This window comes from Rattus norvegicus, chromosome 4 (genome assembly GCF_036323735.1).
Source record: "Rattus norvegicus strain BN/NHsdMcwi chromosome 4, GRCr8, whole genome shotgun sequence".
In the NCBI taxonomy this organism is placed as follows: Eukaryota; Metazoa; Chordata; class Mammalia; order Rodentia; family Muridae; genus Rattus; species Rattus norvegicus.
Genome location: NC_086022.1, coordinates 158,779,425 through 158,805,277, shown reverse-complemented (window position 1 = coordinate 158,805,277; position 25,853 = coordinate 158,779,425). Strand labels below are relative to the sequence as shown.

Sequence of the window (25,853 nt, the reverse complement as noted above, 5' to 3'; positions counted from 1 at the left end):
TAAAGGAAATGCAAGGAGAGAAAATTGAGCAGAGACTGAAGGAAAGGTCATCCAGACACTGCCCTACCTAGGGATCCAGCCCTTCTGCAGATGCCAAACCCTGACACTATTGCTGATGACAAGAAGTGCTTGCTGACAGGAGCCTGATATGGATGTCCCTTGAGAAGCTCTGCCAGTACCTGACCAATACAGATGCAGATGCTCACAGCCAAACATTGGACCGAGCAGGGGACCCCAATGGAAGACTTGGGGGAAGGATTGAAGGAGCTGAATGGAATTATAACCCTATAGAAAGAACAACAGTTTCAACTAGCCTGATCCCTCAGAGCTCCCAGGGACTAAGCTACCAACCAAAGCATTTACATGATCTGGCCCATGGCTCTAGTTATATATGCAGCAGAGGACTTCCTTATCCTGCACCGGTGGGGAGAAGGGGGTGAGGCACTTGGTTCTGTGGAGGTTTGATGCCCCAGTGTAGGAGGACACTAGAGTTGTGAGGTGGGAGTGGGTGAGTGGGTAGAGGAGCACACTCATAGAGGCAAAGGGGAGGGGAAAGAGGGGCAATGGGATGGGGAGTTTGCAGAGGTAAAACCATGAAGGGGTACAGCATTTGAAATGTAAATAAATAAAATAACCAATAAATAAAAGAAAATAGCTGGGAAGTAGGTGCTAACACGTTCTCAGGACAGAAAAACAGACACAAAGGAATGTGTACTAATTAGCTTGATCTAGCCATCTCACTACATATGACGTTGAAAATATCATTTTTTCATGATAAATGTTTGTAATTATAAATATACTTAATTAAAAAATAAATTGTGTAAAAGACTGCAATATTCAGTAAGTTTGTAGATGTTCAGCTTAGTATTGAATTGAATTAAATATCATTGTCTTTATGTTAGTGGTTGTCATATTTATGTTGTTATGATTTTTCATAGTATTTGAGCTTATTTATATTAGTTATATTTATATAGGATCCTCATGGTTTACGCATGGGTTTAGTTTTTATGATATATGTTCCTGAGGACCAGAGAACTACACGACTGAGTCTTTTTCCTTATCAAGTACTTTTATGCATTTCATGTCAGTGAGCAGAATTATAGCAACAAAAAGGATTGGTCATGGTACAGCTTGCTTTCCACTTTAGGTCATGTCATATTTGAACACAATGCACTATGATCACATAAGTTCCCCTACTAGAGTTTCATCTCCCTCCACTTGCTCCAAACCTCCTCTCAGCCAGTCCCCTCTCCTCGTCTCATGCCCCCCTCCTTTATTTTCTTTTTAAAGCATTTTTTTGAAGGCCTCATGCAGCCAGTCACAACTGCCGTGTGGTCCCGATGACCGTATTTCTTTATTAAAAAATCCAAGTGAAAATGAGCTTACTTGACTTGGCTATAAGAAAATTATTCTTAAACTCAACTAAAAGGAAGTGTATAATATTTGAATATTAGCATGCCAAATGAAAAGACATCATTTTTTTTCATAAAGACCTTAAAAAGGTCACAAAACTTCAACCGGAAGTTTATAAAATCGAGATAAAATGGTTAAACCACATGTAGTGGCACATATATTTAATCCCAGCACTTGGGAATCAGAGACAAGCAGACCTCTGTGAATTCTAGACTTGCCTTCCTTCTATAGCCATCTCCAGGGCAACTAGGGCTAAATAATGAGACCCTGTCCCAAACAAGCAGACAAAACAAAGAACCAAAGAAGCAACGTCAAATCAATAACAATATCGTTTATTTAATACCCTTGAAAGTCTCCCATATCTATTCAGTGGTCACATTCACAAACATGGCTTCTGCAGGTTCAGTAGAGTGCCAGCAAACAAAGGACAGCGTGAAGATGTAGCTGTGGTCATCCGTGCACGGACTGGGCTCTTGTCCATTTAGCTGGCTGTCATGTCAAGGTTTCTTAAATGCCAACCTAACCCATAAGTACAAAAAGGTCATTTCTGTCTTCACACAGAAGCATGCATCATATTATACCATGCATGTCCAAACTCATTTGTATAACAATACAGACTACCTTCGCTGAGCAGAGAATTAAGTGCAAAGAAATTTGAGCCTTGGTGTACGTGGAAATCACTTTGTTCCGTGGTGGGACAGTGATATCAAGGAACGGCATTTAAAAAGGTCAGACATAGTGGAGCCACCTGTGAGCCTAGAGTTCATGAGGCTGGGACAGGAGGATTGCTCTGAGTGTGAAACCAGCCTGGTCTACATTGTGAGTGTGAAGCTAGCCTAGACTACAGTGTAACACTCTGCCTCAAACAAAACAAAGCAAAAAAAAAAAAAAAAAAAAAAAAACCAAACCAAACCAAAACAAAACAAACCAAGAAAAGAAAATGATGCCATTCCAAAAGGCCACACCCCTGTGATCCTGCAGCAGCAGTCTCACGGTGGTTGCTGGGTAAGAAGGCTCTGTCACATCAGGAATGTTAATGTACTTTGAGGCTATGGGTCAGTTTTTGTTTGCAGAATCCCTGTCTATAATGTAGTTCAGATTGTATTTCTACCTATACAGAAGTGTATTCAGTCATTGATACAAACATTTTATTTGAGCAGGATCATGCTAACATTTGTGGACGATTGCTCTCTTTAGAGTTACACCAGAGGTTTGCCAGCCATTGGGCTGTCAGTTGACATTAGCTTTATTTTTATTTATCTACTTTTTGGCCCCGAGTAACAGTGTGGAATGACACCGTCTGACAAAGGTCTTAATATTTTTACTTGTATGGGCAGGATGTGCACAGGTTCACAGGTGGAGTGAGAGGATTTATAAAGCTCTCTGTCACTTCAGTGTCACTCTAACGGGGGTCAGTAGGTTGTTCTCTCGAGGCTGTTGTGTGTCTTCTAGCAGCAGTGGTTTAAATGGCCGCTTTCAGTTCTCATTGGTAATGTGTCCTGGTGCTGTTTTAAATGTTTGCTAGTCTGGTTTATATGAAGCAAGATCTCATTACGAAGTAGTTTTCCATTCATTCTATTTATTGGTTTATTTTTATTAGTTGTGTCAGTACTTGCTAGTGTGGGTGTGTGCATGTGGGTGCACATGTGTGTGGAAACCCAAGTGTCTTCCCTGCGACTCTCTCCATCACAAAGTGTTTTGAGGCACTGATTCTGAAGCTTATTGATTTGGCTAGGGCTGGACACTAATGAGTCTCAGGGACAGGCCTGTCTCCACCAGTGCTGGTCTCATGGCTTTTTAACATGGTTCTGGTATATGAATTTAAGGATGTCCTCTCGCTGTGTGGCAGGCACATTATCTATTGAGTCATCTCTCCAGTGCTTTCAGATTTTTATTTCAATTTATTTTGTGAAAAAAGCCTTTATGTAGCTTTGCTCAACTGTTCCTTAGAGACTGTACACACATGTGCATGTATGTAGAATGTACATAGATATGCATTAACACTAATCACTGTTTGTGCACTGTAGAAACTTTAAGAACTTCATGCATATGTGCACACACATATAATTCCATATATTTTGTGGATATTAACACTTCACAGTGTGAGTATTTGTCTTTCTTTTCATTATAGAGTTGGTGTTAAACTCAGAACCTGGTACAAACTAAACAAACGCTCTGCCCGCAAGCGACACCCAGCCCAACACTTTATACTTTATAAACTTTCCAAGAGTTCTATTTTTGCTCTTTGTCTCATTAAAACTTATGTAAAACTATATTCCTTAATTACTTAAATAAAAAAAGCAGAAAAGTGTACCTACAAACTCATCTTACCATCTTTAAAAAATGTAAAACTTAATAATTTTTTTTCTAGCCTTTTCACCTACTAAGTTTTTATAATTTTGGTTGAACTTTTTTCATGGAAGACAGTTTGTAAAATGTGACTCCAAACATGTCTGCTGAAGCATAGTATAAATCTGTATGATGTGTTCATTCGAGTGGAAGCCTGTTTCCTCAAGGTGTACCTGTCATCTCTGTCTCCATGGTCTGTATGTATGATACCCTTTCCCTGAAGTGGTTTATGTTTCAACCGTAATTAAAGTTTAACTTAAATACCACATCTTCTTATATGCTTCCTAAATCTTTTAGATGGATTTTCTGTCATTTGTAGTGTCTTGTATAATCTCTGTCATAGCATAAATTATACATAGGTTTTTAACTGCCTGACAGGATCCCTGTAACATTTCAAAGTATTTACTTATCCTGCTTCTCCTTAGCCTTGTGGATGTTCTTGATAAGCAGATACACAAATACACACACACACACACACACACACACACACACACACGCAAGTGCATGTGCACACACATCTTAGCAATGGTTGAGTCATATTTACAAATAGTTGATCTATATTTGAACACAGATACATATTTATAAATATGTACATCCATCTGGAAACATACATGTATATGCATTCTTTTCTTTCTAATATAAGGGGTTGCCTATCTTAAGAGGAGGGTGCCTGTTTTGAATCATGATGAGTAAATTCTCACTCACCTCAGTGGGTTATGAATTATCGGCCCCCTTTTTATTCCAGAAATAGGAAGATATTTAGACAAAGATGTTAGTCCATCAGCATTAAAATCATACGAATCATTGGAATTTTCTGGAAGGAAGAAGGTAATTACTGGGAATATATGCCAGCCCTGGCCTCAAGTGTCTGAGAAGCTCTTTAAACCTATAAAATCTGGCGCCAATTGGCAGCCAAAAGGTGGGAGCTGAGAAGCCCAGCACCATTCCTTAAATACACATCTGACGTAGCAGCAGCAACAGACTGAAGAACCAAGGCAAGTCCCTCTCAGAAGGTTCCTGAGGAGTGAGGACAATGAGTACTAGGCCATTTCTTCTAGAATGAAAGCTAAGGCTGGTCCTGGGGGGCAATGCTCTATGGTGTCTTATTAGATGGAGTATAGGAAGCTTGACCTTTTAGACTTATAGAAAAAATATAATAAAAATAAAATTCAAGGATAGCGACTGGGAGTGGACTTCTGAAGGAAAAGGCACAGGTGGGAGGATGCAAAGAAGAAGGTGAGCACAGGCGACTGGATGGCCGCACTTTTGTGCAGCACATGCGCAGTAGTGATAACATTGTGCTGCGTGCAGGATTCCTGTGAGACTATGGAAATGCTCCCATGCTTTAGTTTAGTAATGTTTATAGCGCCTCTGTGTTCTCTGTAACATGTTGCAGACCTCAATTTTACACAGCCAAATCATTTTTAAGAAGAGAAGGAAAAGAAAATTTAAACAGTCATCATAACAGTCTTTTAGAAAATCGATTTCTGTTTCAGCAAAACGAGGTCCAAGCCATAGTATGTGGTTGGGTTGGTGCACCCCTTTCAGTGATCAGCCTCTTAGGCTACATAGACTTCTTTGTGGCTGCAAAGCGTTCTCTAAGAATAATTTTCAGCTCACAGCTGCCTTTCTTGATGTTTTCGCTGTGAGACATTTATCCCGCCCCTCCTTTTTTTTTCTTCCTGTGCACCACAAACTTCCCATTACAGAGTTCCAGAACTTTCTCAACTATTAATCGAAGTAGAATGCTCAGAGTCAATTGCAGGCACTTGTTAAAATTCCAAGGTTTAGATTTTTATACAGTTCACTGACCCGAGGATTTCAGCAAGTCCAGATCATCCGTCTTCGAATCCATCTCTTGGTACTGAACTTGATGTATCAAGACCTCTCCTCTTGAGGAAACTGACAACAGAGTTAGGGATCAGCGGGCACCCATAAAACTGTCTCCCCTTCATCCTAGCCTTTCATCAGCAATTTAAACATACCCAGTCATTACCTACGCTGTTGTTTTCAAATAGCCTACTCTAGGAGACAGGAAATCGTCTCTACGTCATGATGTAATGACCTACTCTCCTACCAAGGAAGCCAACAATGCTCTGTGACTGACTGAAAGTGCGTCGTCTTCCCTCCATTCTCACTCTAAAGCCTTTTCCTGTTCCACAGGGGTGCTCCTGTCCACCCCGAGGCTCTACTCAAACCTTTCACGCATGCGCTTGCTTAAAGTTCTTTCGAAAGGACAACTTGATCCCCTTGCTTCCCTCACATTCTATTCTAACGACCAGGCAATCTTGGACTTTCATATACAAGCGTTTCACAACTTGTTCGTTCCTTGCTTGGCAGGCAGCTTCTCTATTTGACCCTCATTTCACTTGATGCAGACAACTGTGCCATCCTTTATACTTTCTTGCACTTGCTCGTGTCCTCTTTCTCTTGCTCAATTATCTGAACTCTCTTTAAAATCTGTCTCAAAAGGTGTCCCAGAAGCCCTCCATCCTCCCTTTTACTTTAGATAATCTCTTTTTTTGTCACTTTATTTCTCATTCTTATTAATAGAGCACTGCATTATCAGTATTCTCCTAAACCCAAAATTCCATAAACCAAAAATATTTTATTATCCCCCTTCTCACCTTCAGATCCTAGCACGTTGTTTCATAGAATAATTCAATTCTATGTTAAGGTTATTAAGGTTGGAGAAAATTAAGTATGGGCAAACCTTCATCTTAAAACGTAAATTGTATATTCATTCTAAACTACCAGTTATGTTAATTAACTTTGCCAATTAAACCTATAGAATGCAGAGTACATTATTATAACCAGAACTTCTCTCCCTGCTCCTTATATTCCAAGAAACTCTTCAAACCTTTTATAGACCCCTGCTTTCTAGTCATTGCATACTTGAGTAATTTGCTTATTTAGATTTTAATTGTACCAAGAATGCCTTTATCCCATGAATATGTTAGAGAGATCGTCATTTGCTCAGACCTGTAAGCCGTTGGGTCTGTCGTCGCTTCAGAGTCCACAAGAGGAAGGCAATGAGAAGGACCAATAGAATGGCTCCACAAACCAGGAGTGCAGTGAGGGTTGAATGACCTAAGCAAGGGTAAATAGAAAGATGATAAAATCTCAGCTTCTCTTTCTTTGGCCCTGAAGTAAAGTTCTAATCCTCAGGGCTCCTTCTGACCCAAAGTCTTCTAAACAGGAGGGATTCTATTTTTAATTACTACTATTACTACTACTACTACTACTACTACTACTACTACTACTACTACTACTTCACCTTACATCCTGCTCACTGCCCCCTCCAGGTCATACCCTTCCACAAACATTCCCTCTTCCCTTCCCTTTCTTCTCTGAGCAGTTGGGGCCCCTCCTGGGTATCCCCCACCCTGGCATATCAAGTTACAAGAGGGATCCTAAATAACATAGCTTATAAATCAACCTCACATTTATAAATTTCATGACATACCTGTGCCATGCTGTGATTCTAAAGTCATTCCTGCAGGAGAAAAGAGGGAAAAAACCCCTTAATCTTATGGGCCATGAATGAAGCAAATATCAATATCTTTGTGTGAGCCTCCACTGCTGCTTAAACAAGTGAACCTCACCTTCCCACCTAAAGCTTGCAGCTCCCAGTATTTCTTCTGCACACAGATACATAGGTTATATGCCTATCTTCTGTAACAGCCACTGTGTAACAGTAAATGTTTTTCTCACCATTCCTTTAGATCAGTGCTTCACAATTTGGGGGGGGGTGTGAGTCACATATCAGATATCCCACATATCAGATATTTATGTTATAACACACAACAGTAGCAAGCTACAGTTATGAAGCAGCAACAAAATGATTTTTATGGTTGTGGGGGTGGTCGTCACAACAAGAAGAACTGCATTTAAAGGGTTGCAGCATAGGAAAGTTAGGAACCACTGCTTTAGATAGAAACATCGCAGTTGTTCTCCCATCAGACCCCCTCGTTGCCAGATCAACCCTTCACACATCACACTTTAAAGCCTGGCTTATCTTTGATACCAAAGAGTCCAGCTCAATCCATGTTGGTGACACTCACTTGGGAGGCACTTCACAGAAGCATCTTCTTTGTGCCCGCAGTCGCTGTGACTCCATGGTCTGGCAGGACAATCCCACAGGGAAGACTCATTCCCTCTACACTTCATTTCATTCAGCCATATGGGCCCAGTTCCTGGACCAAATGCTGCTTCTTTTAGTGCCTCCACAGCTTGACCACAGCCCAGCTGCTTACATGCAACCTCAGCATCATTAAGATCCCAGGAGTCATCACACACTGTTCCCCAGGAACCTCTATGCCAGATCTCCACACGTCCAGAACAGTCTGTATGCCCTTCCTGTAGTCTTATTTTGTCTGGAAAAAAAGAAATCAGAGACATCTGGCTTATTCCTGAGGTGCTGAAAGGCTACAAAACAGGGAGGTTTGATTGCTTTAAAAACTATTCAATGTGCAGTGGTCACAGTGCAGAAAGTGACAGCCATAAATGAGAGATATTACACTCCTCTCTTCTGAGGCTCAGGGACCATCTTGGGAGAAGACGTGGGAAGATTGTAAAGTCCAGAGGTTGAGAAACACGGAGGCAAAGCAATCTTTTCTGGACATGACAGGACCACTGCATTCACAGCAGCTTTGGTAACCTGCAGAAAATCAAGCCAGTCAACATTTCAGGGTGGAGCAGGGATGGGAGGAAGTGCCCGCTCTGACTGAGGAAGTATTGGCAGCTGACAGCTCTTGGAGGCTGGTGAGTCGGTTTTCTTTGGGGATGTGATCCCTGGTAGGTTGACCTTGTTTCAGTAGATGAACCTATATCCATGAGTACGTGGGCAGCAGACTGGTCTGAGTGGGTTGTGAAGCAAAACAATAAAGAGGACATGAAGTTGGAAGGGGAGTTACGGACCTGGATCTGTGAGGCATTGGAGGAGGAGTGCAAGGGGTTAATATAACCCAAATATACTGTATGCATGTATGAAACTCTCCAAGAATTAATAAATTATATAAAAACTAAAGCAGGCTTTAAAATACTACACTGTTCATAAAATTTCTCTTTTATAAAAGTATGTGCCCTTTCATTCAAGCAGATGACAAATGGGACCACATGGAACAGAAAACGATTCAACAAAGTACACCATTATCCTGGTGAAAATGAAGTCTACAGCATAAGAAACAATCTTTACCGGCTATAAGCCTGACAAGGAGCTAGTATCTGGAATACACAAAGAGCTCAGAAAACTAATGCCAATAAAACAAATGACCCAATTAAAAAACCAGGGCAAGGACAGACTGCCACCTCTGCACACCTCGACCCACTTTCCTGGTCCAAGGGGACCTGACACAGGGATATAGCAACAGACAACCGTGGGTACGAGTGGTTCTGGTCTGTGCCCAGGACAGAACTGATCTTGCCAAACAGCTCCCTGCACCCAAATCCCCTGGGGGAGAGAGCTGGACCCTCAGAAGTGTGGATACTCCTGAGAAGACAGAGGAGAATACCCTCTCCCCATAGTCCAGACCCAAGAGGGAACCGTATAGTGCCAACTGTGCCTGCTGGGTGCAAGGACCTACACGAGCAATCAGGGGCAGGACCCTTTGATTCCTGCCCGTGCCTAGAGCTGGAAGACAGTCTCCAGGAGCACCTACACACCTGAAATCAGAGCACCTGTTCTCAGAAAAGGCTGAAAGAAACAGGAAAGCAGTTCTACTGGAGTGCTGACACAGAGGCGTACAGCAGGGTCAAGTCACTCCCAGAAACAGCAAGACAAGCAAACACCAGAGACAACCCAATGACTAGAGGCAAGTGCAGGAACCCAAGCAACAGAAACCAAGACTACTTGATATCATCAGAGCCCAGTACTCCCACCAGATACTGGTTTGGATACTGGATATCCAAACACACCAGAAAATCAAAATTTAGATTTAAAATCACATTTTTTGATAGTGATGGAGGACTTGAAGAAAGACATAAAGAACTCCCTTAGAGAAATGTAGGAAAACACAAATAAACAAGTAGAAGTCCTTAGAGAGGAAACACAAAAGTCCCTAAAAGAATTACAGGAAAACACAATCAAACAGGTGAAGGAATTGAAAATGGAAATAGAAACAATAAAGAAAGCACAAAGGGCGACAACCCTGGATAAAGAAAACCAAAGGAAGAGACAAGGAGCCATAGAGACAAGCATCACCAACACAATACAAGCGATAGAAGAGAGAATCTAAGGGGCAGAAGATACCATAGAAAACACTGAAACAACGGTCAAAGATAATGTAAAATGCAAAAAGCTCCTAGCCCAAAACATACAGGAAATCCAGGGCACAATGAGAAGATCAAACCTAAGGATAATAGTTATAGAAGAGAGTGAAGACTCCCAACTCAAAGGACCAGTAAATATATTCAACAAAATCATAGAAGAAAACTTCCCTAACCTAAAGAAAGAGATTCCCATAAACATACAAGAAGCCTACAGAACTCCAAATAGATTGGACCAGAAGAGAAATTCCTCCCATCACATAATAGTTAAAACACCAAATGCCCAGAACAAAGAAAGAATATTAAAAGCAGCAAGGGAAAAAGGTCAAGTGACATATAAAGGCAGACCTATAAGAATTTCATCAGACTTCTCAACAGAGACTATAAAAGCCAGAACATCCTGGACAGATGTCATATATACCCTAAGAGAACACAAATGCCAGCCCAAGTTACTGTATCCAGCAAAACTTTCAATTAACATAGATGGAGAAACCAAGATATTCCACGACAAAACAAAATTTATGCACTATCTTTCTAAAAATCCAACCCTACAAAGGATAATGGATGGAAAACTCCAACACAAGGAGAGAACTACACCGTACAGAAAGCAAGAATATAACTTCCTCGAAATGAAACCAAAAGACAGTCAAACAAACATAACTAAACCTCTAACAATGAAAATAACAGGAAGTGACAATCACTATTCCTTAATATCTCTCAACATCAATGGGCTCAACTCCCCAAGAAAAAGACATAGATATGTAAAGAGACTGAATATGTAAAGAGGACCCAGCATTTTGATACATGCAGGAAACACACCTCAGAGAAAAAGACAGACACTACCTCAGAGTAAATGGCTGGAAAACAACTTTCCAAGCACAATGGCCTGAAGAAACAAGTTGGAGTTGCCATTGTAATATCAAATAAAATTGACTTTCAACCTAAAGTCATTAAAAAGGACAAGGAAGGACACTTCATATTCATCAAAGGAAAAATCCAGCAAGAAGAACTTTCAATCATAAATATCTAGGCTCCAAATGCAAAGGCACCTACATTCATAAAAGAAACCTTACTAAAGCTCAAAACACACATTGCACCTCACACAATAAGAGTAGGAGATTTCAACACCCCATTTTCATCAATGGACAGATCATAGAAACAGGGACATAGAGAAACTAACAGAAATTATGAACCAAATGGATTTAACAGATATTTATAGAACATTCCATCCTAAAACAAAAGGATATAACTTCTCAGCACCTCATGGAACCTTCTCTAAAGTTGACCGTATAATCTGTACGTCAATCTGTTTTATAATCTATAAAACAGGCCTCAACAGATACAGGAAGATAGAAATAATCCCATGCATCCTATCAGATCACCATGCACTAAGACTGGTTTTCAGGGGTTGGGGATTTAGCTCAGCGGTAGAGCACTTGCCTAGCAAGCGCAAGGCCCTGGGTTCGATCCCCAGCTCCGAAAAAAAGAAAAAAAAAGACTGGTTTTCAAAAACAACAATAATGACAGAAAGCCCACCTATACATGGAAGTTGAACAGTGGTCTACTCAAGGACAACCTGGTCAAGGAAGAAATAAAGAAAGAAATTAAAGACTTCTTAGAATTTTATGAAAATGAAGATACAACATTCCCAAACTTATGGGACACAATGAAAGCGGTACCAAGAGGAAAACTCATAGCTCTGAGTGCCTGCAAAAGGAAACAGGAGAGAGAATATGTCAGCAGGTTGACAGCACACCTAAGAGCTCTAGAACAAAAATAAATAAATAAATAAACCCAAGAGGAATGACGGCAGGAAATAATCAAACTCAGAGCTGAAATCAAGCAATGAAACAAAAAGGACCATAGAAAGAATCAACAAAAACAGGAATTGGTTCTTTGAGAAAATCAACAAGATAGATAAATCCTGAGGCAGACTAACCAGAGGTCACAGAGAGTCTGTCCAAATTAACAAAATCAGAAATGAAAAGGGAGACATAACAACAGAATCAGAGGAAATTAAAAATATCATCAGATCCTATTACAAAAGTCTATTTTCAACAAAACTGGAAAATCTGCAGGAAATGAATAATTTCCTAGACAGATACCAGGTACCAAAGTTAAATCAGGAACAGATAAACCAGTTAAACAACCCCATAACTCCTAAAGAATTAGAAGCAGTTATTAAAAGTCTCCCAACCAAAAAGAGCCCAGGTCCAGATGGGTTCACTGCAGAATTCTATCAGACCTTCATAGAAGACCTCATACTAATACTATCCAATCTATTCCACAAAATTGAAACAGACAGAGCACTACCGAATTACTCTTATACCTAAACCACACAAAGACCCAACAAAGAAAGAGAACTTCAGACCAATTTCCCTTATGAATATTGACACAAAGATACTCAATAAAGTTCTTGCAAACCGAATCCAAGAGCACACCAAAACAATCATCCATCATGATCAAGTAGGCTTCATCCCAGGCATGCAGGGATGGTTCCATATACAGAAATCCATCAATGTAATCCACTACATAAACAAAATCAAAGATAAGAATCTCATGGTCATTTCATCAGATGCTGAGAAAGCATTTGTCAAAATTCAACACCCCTTCATGATTAAAGTCCTGGAAAGATTAGGAGTTCAAGGCCCATATCTAAATATAGTAAAAGCAATATACAGCAAACCAGTATCTAACATCAAACTAAATGATGAGAAACTTGAAGCAATCCCACTAAAATCAGGGACTAAACAAGGCTGCCCACTCTCTCCCTACTTATTCAGTATAGTTCTTGAAGTTCTAGCCAGAGCAATCAGACAACAAAAGGAGATCAAGGGGATACAGATTGGAAAAGAAGAAGTCAAAATATCACTATTTGCAGATGATATGATAGTATATTTAACTGATCCCAAAAGTTCTACTAAAGCTGATAAACAACTTCAGCAAAGTGGCTGGGTATAAAATTAACTCAAACAAATCAGTAGCCTTCCTCTACTCAAAGGATAAACAGGCTGAGAAAGAAATCAAGGAAATGACGCCCTTCACAATAGTCCCAAATAACATAAGATATCTTGGTGTGACTTTAACCAAGCAAGTGAAAGATCTGTCTGACTATAACTTCAAGTCTCTGAAGAAAGAAATTGAGGAAGATCTCATAAGATGTAAAGATCTTCCATGCTCATGGATTGGGAGCATTAATATAGTAAAGATGGCCATTTCGCCAAAAGCGATCTACAGATTCAATGCAATTCTCATCAAAATCCTTACTAATTCTTTATAGAGATAGAAAGAGCAATTTGCAAATTCATTTGGAATAACAAAAAAACCAGGATAGGGAAAAGTATATTCAACAATAAAAGAAGTTCTGGGCGAATCACCATCCCTGACTTCAAGCAGTATTACAGAGCAACAGTCATAAAAACTGTATGGTATTGGTATAGAGACAGGCAGATAGACCAGTGGAACAGAATTGAAGACCAGGAAATGAACCCACACACCCTTGGTTACTTGGTCTTTGACAAAGGAGCTAAAACCACGAAGGGAAGAAAGATAGCTTTTTCAACAAATGGTGCTGGTTCAACTGGAGGTCAGCATGTAGAAGAATGCAAATCAATCTATTCTTATCACCATGTACAAAGCTTAAGTCCTTGTGGATCAAGGACCTCCACATCAAACCAGATACACTCGAACTAATAGAAGAAAAATTTGGGAAGAGTTCGAACACTTGGACACTTGGGAAAATTTCCTGAGCAAAACACCAATGGCTAATGCTCTAAGATCAAGAATTGACAAGTGGTACCTCACAAAACTGCAAAGCTTTTGTAAAGCAAAAGACACTGTCATTAGGACAAAACGGCAACCAACAGATTAGGAAAAGATCTTTACCAATCCTACATCCGATAGAGAGCTAATATCCAAAATATACAAAGAACTCAAGAAGTTAGACTCCAGAGAGACAAATAACCCTCTTAGGAAATGGGGTCCAGAGCTAAACACAACATTCTCAGCTGAGGATTATCGAATGGCCAAAAAGCACCTAAAGAAATGTTCAACATCCTTAGTCATCAGGGAAATGCAAATCAAAACAACCCTGAGATTCCACATCACACCAGTCAGAATGGTGAAGATAAAAAACTCAGGTGACAGCAGATGCTGGCCAGGATGTGGGGAAAGAGGAATACTCCTCCATTGTTGGTGAGATTGCAGACTGGTATAATAACTCAGGAAATCAGTCTGGAGGTTCCTCAGAAAATTGGACATTTCACTACCTGAGGACCCAGCTAAACCTCTCTTGGGCATATACCCAAATGATGCTCCAACATACAACAAAGGCACATGCTCCACTATGTTCATAGCAGCCTTATTTATATTAGCCAGAAGCTGGAAAGAACCCAGATGCCCTTCAACAGAGGAATGGATTAAAAAATATGGTACATCTACACGATGGAGTACTACTCAGCTATCAAAAACAACGACTTCATGCAATTCATAAGCAAATGGAATGAACAAGAAACTATCATCCTGAGTGAGGTTACATAATCACAGAAAAATACACTTGGTATGCACTCATTGATAAGTGGATATTAGCCATAAAGCTCGAATTAACCACGATGCAATCCACAGACTACACAAAGCTCAAGAAGAAGGATGACCAAAATGTGGATGCTCACGCTCCTTCTTAAAAGGGGAAATAAATATCTATAGGAGGGGATATGGAAGCAAAGTTTAGAGCAGCGACTCAAGGAATGGCCATTCAGAGCCTGACCCACATGTGGGCCATATATATACAGCCACCAAAACTAAATAAGATTGATGACGCTAGAAAATACATGCTGAAAGGGACTGCATATAGATCTCTCCTGAGGGACACATCCACAGCATGTCTAATACAGAGGTCAACACTAGCAGCAAACCATCGAACTGAGAATAGGACCCCCTTGGGAGGAATTAGAGGAAGGATTGAAAGAGTTGAAGGAGCTTGCAACCCCATAAAAGCAACAATGCCAAACAACCAGAGCTTCCAGGGATTAAACCACAACAGAAAGACTATACATGGACTGACCCAGGGCTCCAACTGCATATGTAGCAGAGAATAGCCTTGTTGGGACACCAGGGGAAGGGGAAGCCCTTGGTCTTGCCAAGGTTGTACCCCCAGTGCAGGGGAATATGGGGGCAATAAGGGGGCTGTATAGGGGGAATACCTGTATGGGGGAGGGGCAGGAGAGGGAAACGGGGTTAATGGACAGGAAACCATGCAGGAGAATAACCTTTGGAATGTAATTAAAGAAATATATCCAATAAAAAGTTAAAAAATCCAGGGAGAGGGATGAAACAGAATTCTCAAAACATGAGGTGAAAATAGCTGGGAAATAATTTGAAAAGATTTAGCATCCCAAGTTACTAGGGACATGTAAATATGAACTACATTAAGATTTCCTCTTACCTCACTCAGAACAGCTAAAATTAAAAATAAAACAAAACAAAGCAGATGACAGTGGATCCTGGTGTGGGTTTAGGGAAAGGGGGGCATTTTTTCAATGATGGTAAGAGAGTAACCTCGTGCAGACACTATGAAAATCAATGTGAACATTCCCAAAAGGCTGGAAATAGATTTACCAGGTGATATCGTGATAGCACTTTTGGGCATATACACAAAGGCCCCCTATATCTTATAATGATACTTGGTCATCCATAGTTATTGCTACTCTAATCATAATAACCAGGGAAATAGAGCCAACTTATTTGTGTACCACTGGATGAATAGAAAAATGAAAAGGTGGTACATTTACACAATGGGATATTCTTTGGCTTGTGAGAAAAATGAAATTATAATCATTTCAGGTAAATAGAAGTAGCTAGAAACAATCGTCCTGTGTGAGTTAACAACCCACACAGACAAACACCACCTGCTTTGAGTCTTTAGCTATGTGTACTTCATTTGAGAGACCCATCGATGTCGGAAAACTAGAATGGGACCTTGAGGAGGGGGCTATTTCATTGGCGGGGAGATAGAATGCAGCGATACAGAAGGGCAAACAGGAATAGGGGAAAAGGAAGGGTTAAATCGGGTGTGGAATGGGAGGGCAGGGTAGAGGAAAGAGTATGGGGAGGGTAACTGAGACATATAACTTGTCAATAAGCATAGAGTAAGAGATACCACGCTTCTAAGATTTAAATAGAACGTCTATATTATAGCCCCTTCCTCAAGGCTCAGGGGTTTTTGCCAAAGATGGGATGGAAAGATGGTAAGATCCAAACATGGTGAGTGACTACAGGGAGACAGGATATTCTGGATACAACAGGATACCTGCACATGTGAGTTCATAGCATTCATGACCACATGCACCAGACCTGTGCAAGTTCAAGCTAGACAACAATTCCAGCATGGAGAAGAGAGGTGGGTGTGAAGTCTCCCTGCAGCTGAGAATCTGTCAGTAACCCATAGGTCCTGGGAGAGGGATGATCATTTTCTTAAAGGGTGTAAACCCTGGGAAGACACCCACACCCATGAGTATTCGGATTTTTTAATGGGTTATAAAAATACAAGAGACAGCAAGGTTGGGTACATAGAGGGGTGGGGGTGGGTCTGGGAGGAGTCCAGAGGAGCAGATCTGATCGAAATACACAGCATGGAATTTCCAAAGAACTGTGGAAGATGTTATTTTGAAAGAATCATAGTGTGACCCAAGAAACTGCCGGTGAACGAAGTTAACGTGAATCACGTGGAAAGTTAAACTTCCTCGCATGGGCAAAAGTGATGTGGACAGAAACATCAGGCTCCTAGCTTAAGCAGATGCATAGTGAAAAGATAGTTCAGGACTGACCATTCTGAGTTTTGCCTGATCATCAGTGTAGCAAGGTTAACTATTTGGAAATTAATGCAGGGAAAGGAAAGTAGGCCTTTTAATGATCTATTTATCAATCAGGCATTCTCTGTTTCTTGGTTTTCTTAGAGAAAACGATTGAATAGAACTTTCAAGTACATGCACATGAAGATCTGGAATAATGACCACTCTGACCTTGTATGTGCATATATACAGATAACAATCACATAAAACCAACCATTTCAATTCTAAGTAGTACCTGGAAGTTACCCATCTCTGCTTAATGAGACCTAACAAGTCAAGCCAGGTTTTGAACAGGGAAATAAAATCTCATGTTTTCTCAGGAGGTGGATGCAAGAAGAAACCAAACTGAATCCATTTTGAATCAAATCTCCATTTTGAATAGGGGCCAAATAAAGTTTAAGTTCCTAAAACCTCCCTGGGTAACTGACATCCTGCTTGGCAGAAAGAGACATGCATATGGGTAACTGACATTATGGTTGACAAGCTGAGACAAGAATCTTAGGCAAGTTGCCACAGTTGAATAATCAACGGAACCGTATAAGTGTACCACAAAGACATGTTCCTAAGGACGTCCTCTACCCCTAAATCATTACTGGTGGGAAAACTTGGCGCAGATGTTTGTGGTTTGGAGCTTTAAAAAAAAATTAACATTCCGGCTCTGGGAGAGGGAGGGAGAAGGGGAGGGGAGGGAGGGTCTGGCTCTGGGAGGGGGACGGGGAAGGCCGCAGTTCAGCCCTCTAATTTGTTCTGCAGCTCTGATCAATCAGTAGTGGCCTGCTTATGATAAACTTTTATCGTCTGCGTAAATACTCACTAGGATAAACGTTTGAAGATTCAGTCAGCTCCTGAGTCTGTTGTGCCCGTCAGTTTTTGCTGCCTAATTCAAATAAGGATCTGGCTTTGTGTGAACTCTTGCTCCTGCTTGCATTTTGGATTTTTGAACCCTTACATTTGATGCACTGGCTGGGAACCAAACACCAATCAGAAGTAAGCTTATATCTGTATTCTGATTTCTGGTTGGAACATGTCTGGGACCCAGGAAAGGAGAAATTGGACATACGATCAGAAATGGACCTAAGACATCCTGCCCTATATTGGTTCCCATTGGGATAGCACTTGGTTTTGGGCATGCCAGACTGTCCAGGTCTGTCAATTTGTGTTTATAGTTTCGTTTAGCTTGATTGTTGCTCTGTTTCATATTCTGAAAAAAAAAAAGGGCCATACTTCATCTGCTGAGCATTCACCCCTTGACTTAGTCTTAAGCCATCTCAAGTATTTTCAGAAAAAAAAGAGGCTGAATTGGGACAACAAAAACTGATTAAACTGGTACTGCTCTTAGAGCCCCGCACCCGCAATTAGGAGCTGAGCGCTACAGGCATAGCCCCACCCTCTTCCCCTGGATCAAGCTGACAGCGAAGCTGGGAGTGGGGTGGAAGGGTGGTTGGCGTTTGTACAGGCTGCTGTTCAAGCTGCATGAACAGCTCGTCAGCTTTGTCCGGTCAGGAAGCCGGTGGCTACTCTCGCTACAGAACCACGGGGTCCATGGGAATTGGATTCAGTAGGTAGCCTCTTCTCTTGAAATTACAGCTGGAGAAAGTAAGAAAAGTTTTGTCTGACTGTTTTGACTGTATAGTGTACGTTGTCACTATGTGTTTGTTTTTGCCTGCTCTGAAATGTATGAGATTACTATGTTATGTATATTGGGTATGGTTAAAAATCTGTAACATTTGTAACAAAAAGTTAACTGAAAACTCTTAACTTAGGGTTGGAGCCATTCTGGGCAGTAACACATGGCAAGAGGCAACCAAGGAAACAGGTGTCCAAAGATACTTTCAAATTGGGATAACATTTTATATAATTTCTACCCTGTCTTAAAAACTAGTTTTTTTTTAATAAATAAGAGGTATTATAGTTGTACCTACATGTATTCATATATAAGAACTTTTCTTCTGGGAAGCTAAACTTTGTATTGATTGTGGAAACTAAATAGTTTACACTGTTAGAATTTGGTTTTGCCTTGTAAAAATTATGGTTACACTCTCTGTCTTCACTCTTAATAAAGATGCTTTATTTTGATATTGCAAATACAGACGATTGAGAGATTTTAAGCTTCTTTAAAGAAAGCTTTACAGATAATTAAAAAAAAAAAACCCTGACGTTTTCAAAACAACTTTAAAAAATTTTAATTTTGAAAGCTATGGAACATTTCAAAGTGTACCAGGTATTTTATTGTAATGTCACTATTAATATATGATCTTGCTGAATAGATAAATAAAAGGTTAAAAATTAGGGCCACAACTAAGCACCGGAGTGCTTACCAGTAAAAACCAGCCAGAGGGGGGTGGTAGAATGGAAATTTCATGTTGAAAATGGATACTCACCGTCACAGACAATCCAGGACTCCTGGGAGGGGCTGGCTTGTCTCTGTTTCCAAGGTGATGAGGGGCACTGCCACAAAGTGTCAACTCCTTTTGGACACTGCACACTATCTGTCCACATGGGCCTGGTTGGTGTCTTGTCTGAAGATGTAGGTTTCACTGTTCCATTGTCTGCACAGCCCAGCTGACGGCACACCACCCCCACAGTGGTTGGAGACATATTGCTGCTGCCAATACTGCCCCATGTACCATTGTAAAACACTTCCAGACGGCCTGTACAGTTCACTCTGTGGGCTTCATTGGTCAGCCTCAGAGACATGAACTCTGGGGAAAAGAACAACTTCTCTGAAGAAAACATTTCCTTTTTCTCTAACTTAGAAATGGTTGTAACAAATTCAATGTGTCAACTCCTAGTAATTTGTTAGTAACTTTTAAACAGAGTTCTAGATCTTAGTGAAATGTAGTATTAGTTTTTACATACCACCCCGCTTTCTAATCTGAAGTGTTGTACCCATCGATCTCGTCTGAAGTACTTGAAGATGCTTATGAGATTCAATCAAAGCCTCTGAACTCCTTTCAGTGCTGCAATTCTTCCTAAACTAATTTTAACCCAAGGAGTATTATTCTGTTCTTGCTTGGTCTTAATTGACATGCAAACTATGTATTTCAGGAATATGGGAGTGACGTCTCAGTGCCTATACATTCCATTCTATGGTCAAGTCAGGTCTTAGGTGGATGCGTCCTCTTGTACACCGAGTGTTGATGTGGGTTTTGGAGCAATGTCTTTGATACTTAACATTTAATGAGACACAGATGCTAAAACCAATGCTTTATGTACATTTAAATGAAATATTTCCTTGTTTGACACACCACTTTGCCACAGATGCTAGCAGATTTAGGTCATTAAATAATGATCGATTGCTTCTGATATAGAATTGCTCCATTTTACTCCTCTAGTGACTCATACTACTGTTTTCTCCAACACACTGCAATTGGGGACATTTTTTCTTTTCTTTTTTTTTCTTTTTTTCTTTTTTTCGGAGCTGGGGACCAAACCCAGGGCCTTGCGCTTGCTAGGCAAGTGCTCTACCACTGAGCTAAATCCCCAATCCCAGGGACATTTTTGTGGTTCCTGAAAGTCTCCAAGCTTGTTTTATGTGCAAAGCAAGGGTAACGAATGGACTCTTTATGGTAAACTTTGGTCAGTTGGCAAGTAGAAGTCATTTATCTGCTGTTCAGATTTATTTTTATTTTTATTTTTTTTTCTTTTTTTCAGAGCTGGGGACCAAACCCAGGGCCTTGTGCTCACTAGGCAAGCGCTCTACCACTGAGCTAAATCCCCAACTCAGATTTATTTTAATATTGTGATTATCTCCTTTGTAAATATTATATAGATTTATTTCCTTTTGTTCTTCTTAATATACCATATCTGTATTGTAACTATCAAGTGTGCCACAGAATCCAATATCCAGTTGTACACATATTTATAAAAGCACCTTGATGTTAACAATTTATGATATCTAGGCCTGTTTTTGTATTTTTCTCTTTACAGTACACTACCAACACATGAGGTTGTACCAACATGTTGAACACATTCTTTGGGGTTCCTGACTCTGGAAATGATTGAACAGAGTATTGGGGGAATATTTCAGGTTGATATTCACTACCATTTGCTCCTTAGTTATTTTAAATGCAATTGTGACCAGGAGTTATGTGCAGAACTTACCCGAGCAGACAACACCTGCATCTTCCTTGTGCCTGCAGTTATGGCGTCCCCAGCCATGTGAATGGCACTGCCAGATATGAGACTCTTTTCCACTGCAGTCAATTTCGTCTAGCCAGATATCTCCTGTCCCTTCCCCAAAGTAGGCAGAACCAGTGGCATTAATAGCCACGCCACAGTCCAGCTGCTTGCACACCACATTGGCATCCGTCAGATCCCAGCTGTCATCACAGATGGTGCCCCAAGAGCCCTCATGGTAGACCTCTACTCTCCCAGCGCAGCGACCACCTCCACCTACCAAGCGGAGTTGACCACTTGCTGGAAAGAGAAATGAAGATAAAGAAAAAGTGCACTTTCGAAGGTTTGAGGTCATTTTTACAGGTTGATCACAGATTCTCACCTATGCAGGGAACGTCACTGTCCTTTGCAATGGTAGAACTTGTTGTTTGGACCGAAGATGATGAACTACATGGCAACAGTGTATGCGATTGGTTTCCTGAAAACACCCAAAATTTCAGGAATATTAGATACGAAGGGTGAAGAATGAGGATCAGACGGAGAGTTCTGTAGGCGCATTGAGGACAAACAGAGCTAGAGAAAGAGGAAGGAGGAGGTTGGAGGGGTCACAGAGAAAGGGGATGGGTGGATGGGCCACCTGGAAGTGGGCAGATTTGAGAAAACAGATGACAGTAAGCCAGCAGTTCTCAAACCTGTGAGTCATGACCTTCAGGGAGGAGGAAAACACTTCCACCAGAGGTGGAATATCAGATATCTTGCATACCATATATTTATATTATGATTCATAGCTGTAGCAAAATGACAGTTATAGAGTAGTAACAAGTGTAATTTAATGGTTGGAAGGGTCACCAAAATATGAGGGACTGCAATAAAGGGTCACAGCATTAGGAAGGTTGAGAACCACTGCAGTAAGCACTAGAGAGCAATAAGGTTGGTGAAAATTAAGTTTACATACTCTCTAATAAAACAAATGAAGTTACTATTCTAGCACAGGTCTCATGAATCTCCCAGACAGACTGTTTATTTTTCTTTTGCTTCATCCCTGGACTCAGGCCCATCTGATTCTAAAACACACCACTGTGGAGAGGCTTATCACTGGCTCTGCCCTTCATCCTCTCACCTGAGCAAATTACAGAGGCTACCTGTCCGTCAGAACACATCGGTGTACCCAGAGCAGTCATAGGGCAATCCCCTATATGCTCCTCAGTTCCAGTGCAGTGGAACTTGTGCCTCCAGACCTGACCGGCTCCTTTCCCAAAATGTGCTCCTCCTGGAGTAGAAAGGGCAACTCCACACTTAAGCTGCTGACATAAGACATGAGCATCTTCTATGTCCCAGTGAGAGCTGCAGAGGGGACCCCAGGCTCCGAGTGTCTTGAGCTCCACTCTTCCCTCACAGGAGGACTTGCCATCTGCCAGACGGATATCTATGTATCCTGAAAGGAGACTGGGATTAGAAAAGACATCCGTGACTCCCTAACCCGCTCTGTTTCACACCCTATGAGCAAACCGAAGATACTTTTTGGGTCTTACGTGAGCAGACTATGCTGACATCCCTGCTGTGGCTACAAGTTCTGTCCAGTGGGGGCGCCACCGAGCACAGAGAAAGATGGGACTCATCTCCACTACACTGGAATTCTTCACCCCAGATCTGTCCGCTTCCTTCTCCAAAATGTGCTCCCCCTAGGATAGAGACGACTGTTCCACATTGTAATTCCCTGCACACCACGCCGGCAGCTTCCAGAGACAAGTCGAAATCACAGACGGAACCCCACGTGTCTCCGTGTTTCACTTCCACACGACCGGAACATGGGATTTCTCCTCCAACCAGTCTGGGTTTCCTGTGGCCTAAAAAAAACAATAGTATTTTTGTGAGAGGTACAATTTCCACGTTTTCACGCTTGCTGGGACTAGTAGCCAGGGTTCTCTGCAGTTTCACCCTGCACCTCCTGGATTTTCTGTCTAGATTGAGTATAGCAAATTGTGGCTCTCAAATTATTCATTGGGCCTATCCTAAGAAAATTCTAGAGCTTTGAATTTTGAAGAAAAGCAAGATCAGAACTTCTCTTTTCTTCTAGTATTTCACTTGCATTTATTCATGAAGCACAGTTTGTTCACAGTTTGGGCTCTGTCATCCAATCCAGCACTTGCTTTAGTCTGAAGTCTACGACGGTTTTATCAACATCTGCATATAGGTTTTCAACATAGTTTTGTTTGGAACATTGAATGGACACCAGACTTTAAAAAGTGCGACCCTTGATATCTGTGACTTTCCTGTCCTGTTCCTTCCTGACAGGGCTTTAAAAGAGTGGTTCATAGACAAACAGGCCTATGCATCCTCTGCCTTGCCTGTCCACACCATGTTCTGTGCCCCATCTGCTCTGCCAGCAGGAAGGGCAGAGCTGCAACAGGATACTAGATCTTGTGCCTCCTAGACTGAGAGAGAAAACAAACCTGTATGTCACTTAGTGTAGCTGGTCTTTAAAATGTAGACGAAAGAGATGCCAGGTAACAAGAAATGGAACTCAGATTGGGTTGTGCTCCTTCTCAGGCCAAAGGGCTTAACCATCAAGGAAAGCAGGGCTTCCTTGAACACCAGAAACCAGCGAGTGTCTTGAAAATGCGAACCACTTCAAATTTACTTCTTTCAGAAAAAAGCAGAAGTTCATCTGAAGTTGGACCTTCTAAAGAGCAAGCATCCTTCACAGATGCCTGTGCAAACCTCTGACGCTACCTTCATTGAGGTACAGATGGACAGCCCTTCAGCCCTTCAGCCCTTGCAGTGTTCGTACTCTCTGTGTATATTTCAGATCATGTGTCTTTTTACCTTACACGAGGTAACTCTGAAAATGTTCCAGACATGACTACTTTCTGCATTAGAAATACAAATATAATGTCTCAGCTTGATGGAATTTTGCTCATTAAAGTGAATTCCTATCCAAATATGAGATGAAGGACCCATGATTTCTAAATGCAGACCAAGCTGAGAGCAAACAATTCTATACACAAAGAATCAGTGATTGTTGAACTGGAAAGTCCTTAACTTGAATTGGGTGAACATAAAATACGCCTAAGATGTCACTGGCTATTACGTATACATTAATTAATTAGTTAGTTAATTAATTAATCAATCAATTCACTTTATATCCCAATTGCAGTCCCTCTTTCCTCCTAGCCCCCCATAGCCCCTCCTCTCCCCCTCTTCTCTTTCTCCTTTGACAAGGGGGAACATTCCCCTGGGTACCAACCCACTCTGGCACATCAAGTCACTGCAAGACAAGGCACCTTCTCTCCCACTGAGGCCTGACAAGGCAACTTAGTTAGGAGAACATGATCCACAGGCAGGCAACAGAGTCAGGAACAGACTCCATTCCAGTTGTTTGGAGAGCCACATGCAGACCAAATTGTATATCTGCTATGTATGTGTGTGGGCTCTAGGTCCAGCCTCTATATGCTCTTTGGTTAGTGGTTCAATCTCAGGGATCCTCCAAGGGACCAGATTTGTTGACTCTGTTGGTCTTCCTGTGAAGTCCCTATTCATTTTGGGTCCCTTAATCATTTCCCCAACTCTTCCACAAGACTCCCCAATGTCTTGTCCAGTGTTTAGCTGTGGGTCTCTGCATCTGTTTCAGGTGGAGCCTCTCAGAGGACAGTTATGCTCTGCTATTGTCTGCCAGTATAACATAGTGTCATTAACAGTGTCAGGGATCGGTTCTTGCCCGTTGGATGGGTCTCAATTTTGGGGCAGTCATTGGTTGGCCATTCCCTCAGCCTCCGCTCCGTCTTTGTCCCTCCACTTCTTGCAGGTAGGACACATTTTGGGTTGAAAGTTTTGTGAGTGGGGTTGGCATTGGACTTAATTTTTAAGTCAAGGCAATTTCTGAGATCAGGCCAAACTATGTTCCTTGGTTTCTAGAGTGTTCGTGTGTAGCTATTTCAAATGAAATTAAATAGAATCAGAGACTAGCAAAACCAAACCCAATGTGCTCTTTTTTTTTCCTGTGTGAAAGCATGTAATGTGCTTGAAAGCAAACTTTCTGTACACATTCTTTCTGTTCCCCAATGCTAAAACATCTGAATCTAAATCCAAAATCTTCCATCCAAATAGGTTACTTTGGCCCTTCCTTTTTTCAGCTTTAATTTTGTGATCCTGTTAACACGCATTGACTCATGCCTTTAGATCACTATGTATATCAGAATGATGGACTCTGAGCTTTTTAAAGGGACTTTCTTCCCAACAAATATATGACTTCATTGATTTTTGTGTAAGAGCCATTAAATAGTATTTTGTGCATAGATCAATTCTTTCAATTAACAAGTTAAGTTTTAATCTGCCAAAGTTACTAAATCAACATTTTTTTCTTTCCCTAAGAACTTGAATGAAGAGGAAATTTAAGAACAATTAGTTAGGACTTTCTCCTTTTGTCCAGTAACAAAGTATATGAGATGCACAAAGAAGAATAAATCGTCATCATTTGAAACACCCTGAGTGTCTTGCTTCTCGGCTGAGTTGATGGTAAAATGCAGCCAAAGCAGAAGATAAAATTGGTGCTGCACAACCGAAGCGTCAAGCTTGCCAGCAAAATAATCTTCTGGTCTCGGCTTTCCCTTAGCCTTAGGTTTCAAATGGCCTTATGTCTGAGATGAACAATGCCAGGCAGAGGTTGACATCTGTACGTATTGGCATCTGTAAATTTGCTCTTTGACCTCGTAGCTGGATAACATTCTTTTGCTAACTTTGAGAATAGCTGTAGTCAGATGCAAGTGCTAAGCTTACAAGTGAACACTGGGGCATCCAGATCTTTATGGGTGCTGTCGGTCTGAACTCAGGCTTTTCGGAGTGTGTGGTAAGTGCTTT

General features: G+C 41.1%; 1 protein-coding gene across 4 annotated transcripts in view; it reads right to left on the bottom strand.

Annotated features, from left to right (window-relative positions):
• Window positions 1-1,131: 1,131 nt before the first annotated feature.
• The window catches only part of Cd163 (CD163 molecule), a 33,396-nt gene continuing 8,674 nt past the window's right edge, over window positions 1,132-25,853 (bottom strand). The window contains exons 7-17 of one of the 4 annotated variants that reach the window (XM_006237352.5): window positions 22,529-22,843; window positions 22,117-22,431; window positions 21,379-21,474; window positions 20,982-21,296; window positions 19,259-19,579; window positions 7,827-8,138; window positions 7,229-7,258; window positions 6,745-6,852; window positions 5,575-5,664; window positions 4,468-4,576; window positions 1,724-1,932 (exon numbers count right to left, since the gene is read on the bottom strand). In XM_006237352.5, the coding sequence (XP_006237414.1) occupies window positions 1,911-1,932; window positions 4,468-4,576; window positions 5,575-5,664; window positions 6,745-6,852; window positions 7,229-7,258; window positions 7,827-8,138; window positions 19,259-19,579; window positions 20,982-21,296; window positions 21,379-21,474; window positions 22,117-22,431; window positions 22,529-22,843 (2,033 nt within the window). In that variant the 3' untranslated portion in view covers window positions 1,724-1,910. 4 annotated transcript variants of the gene reach the window in all.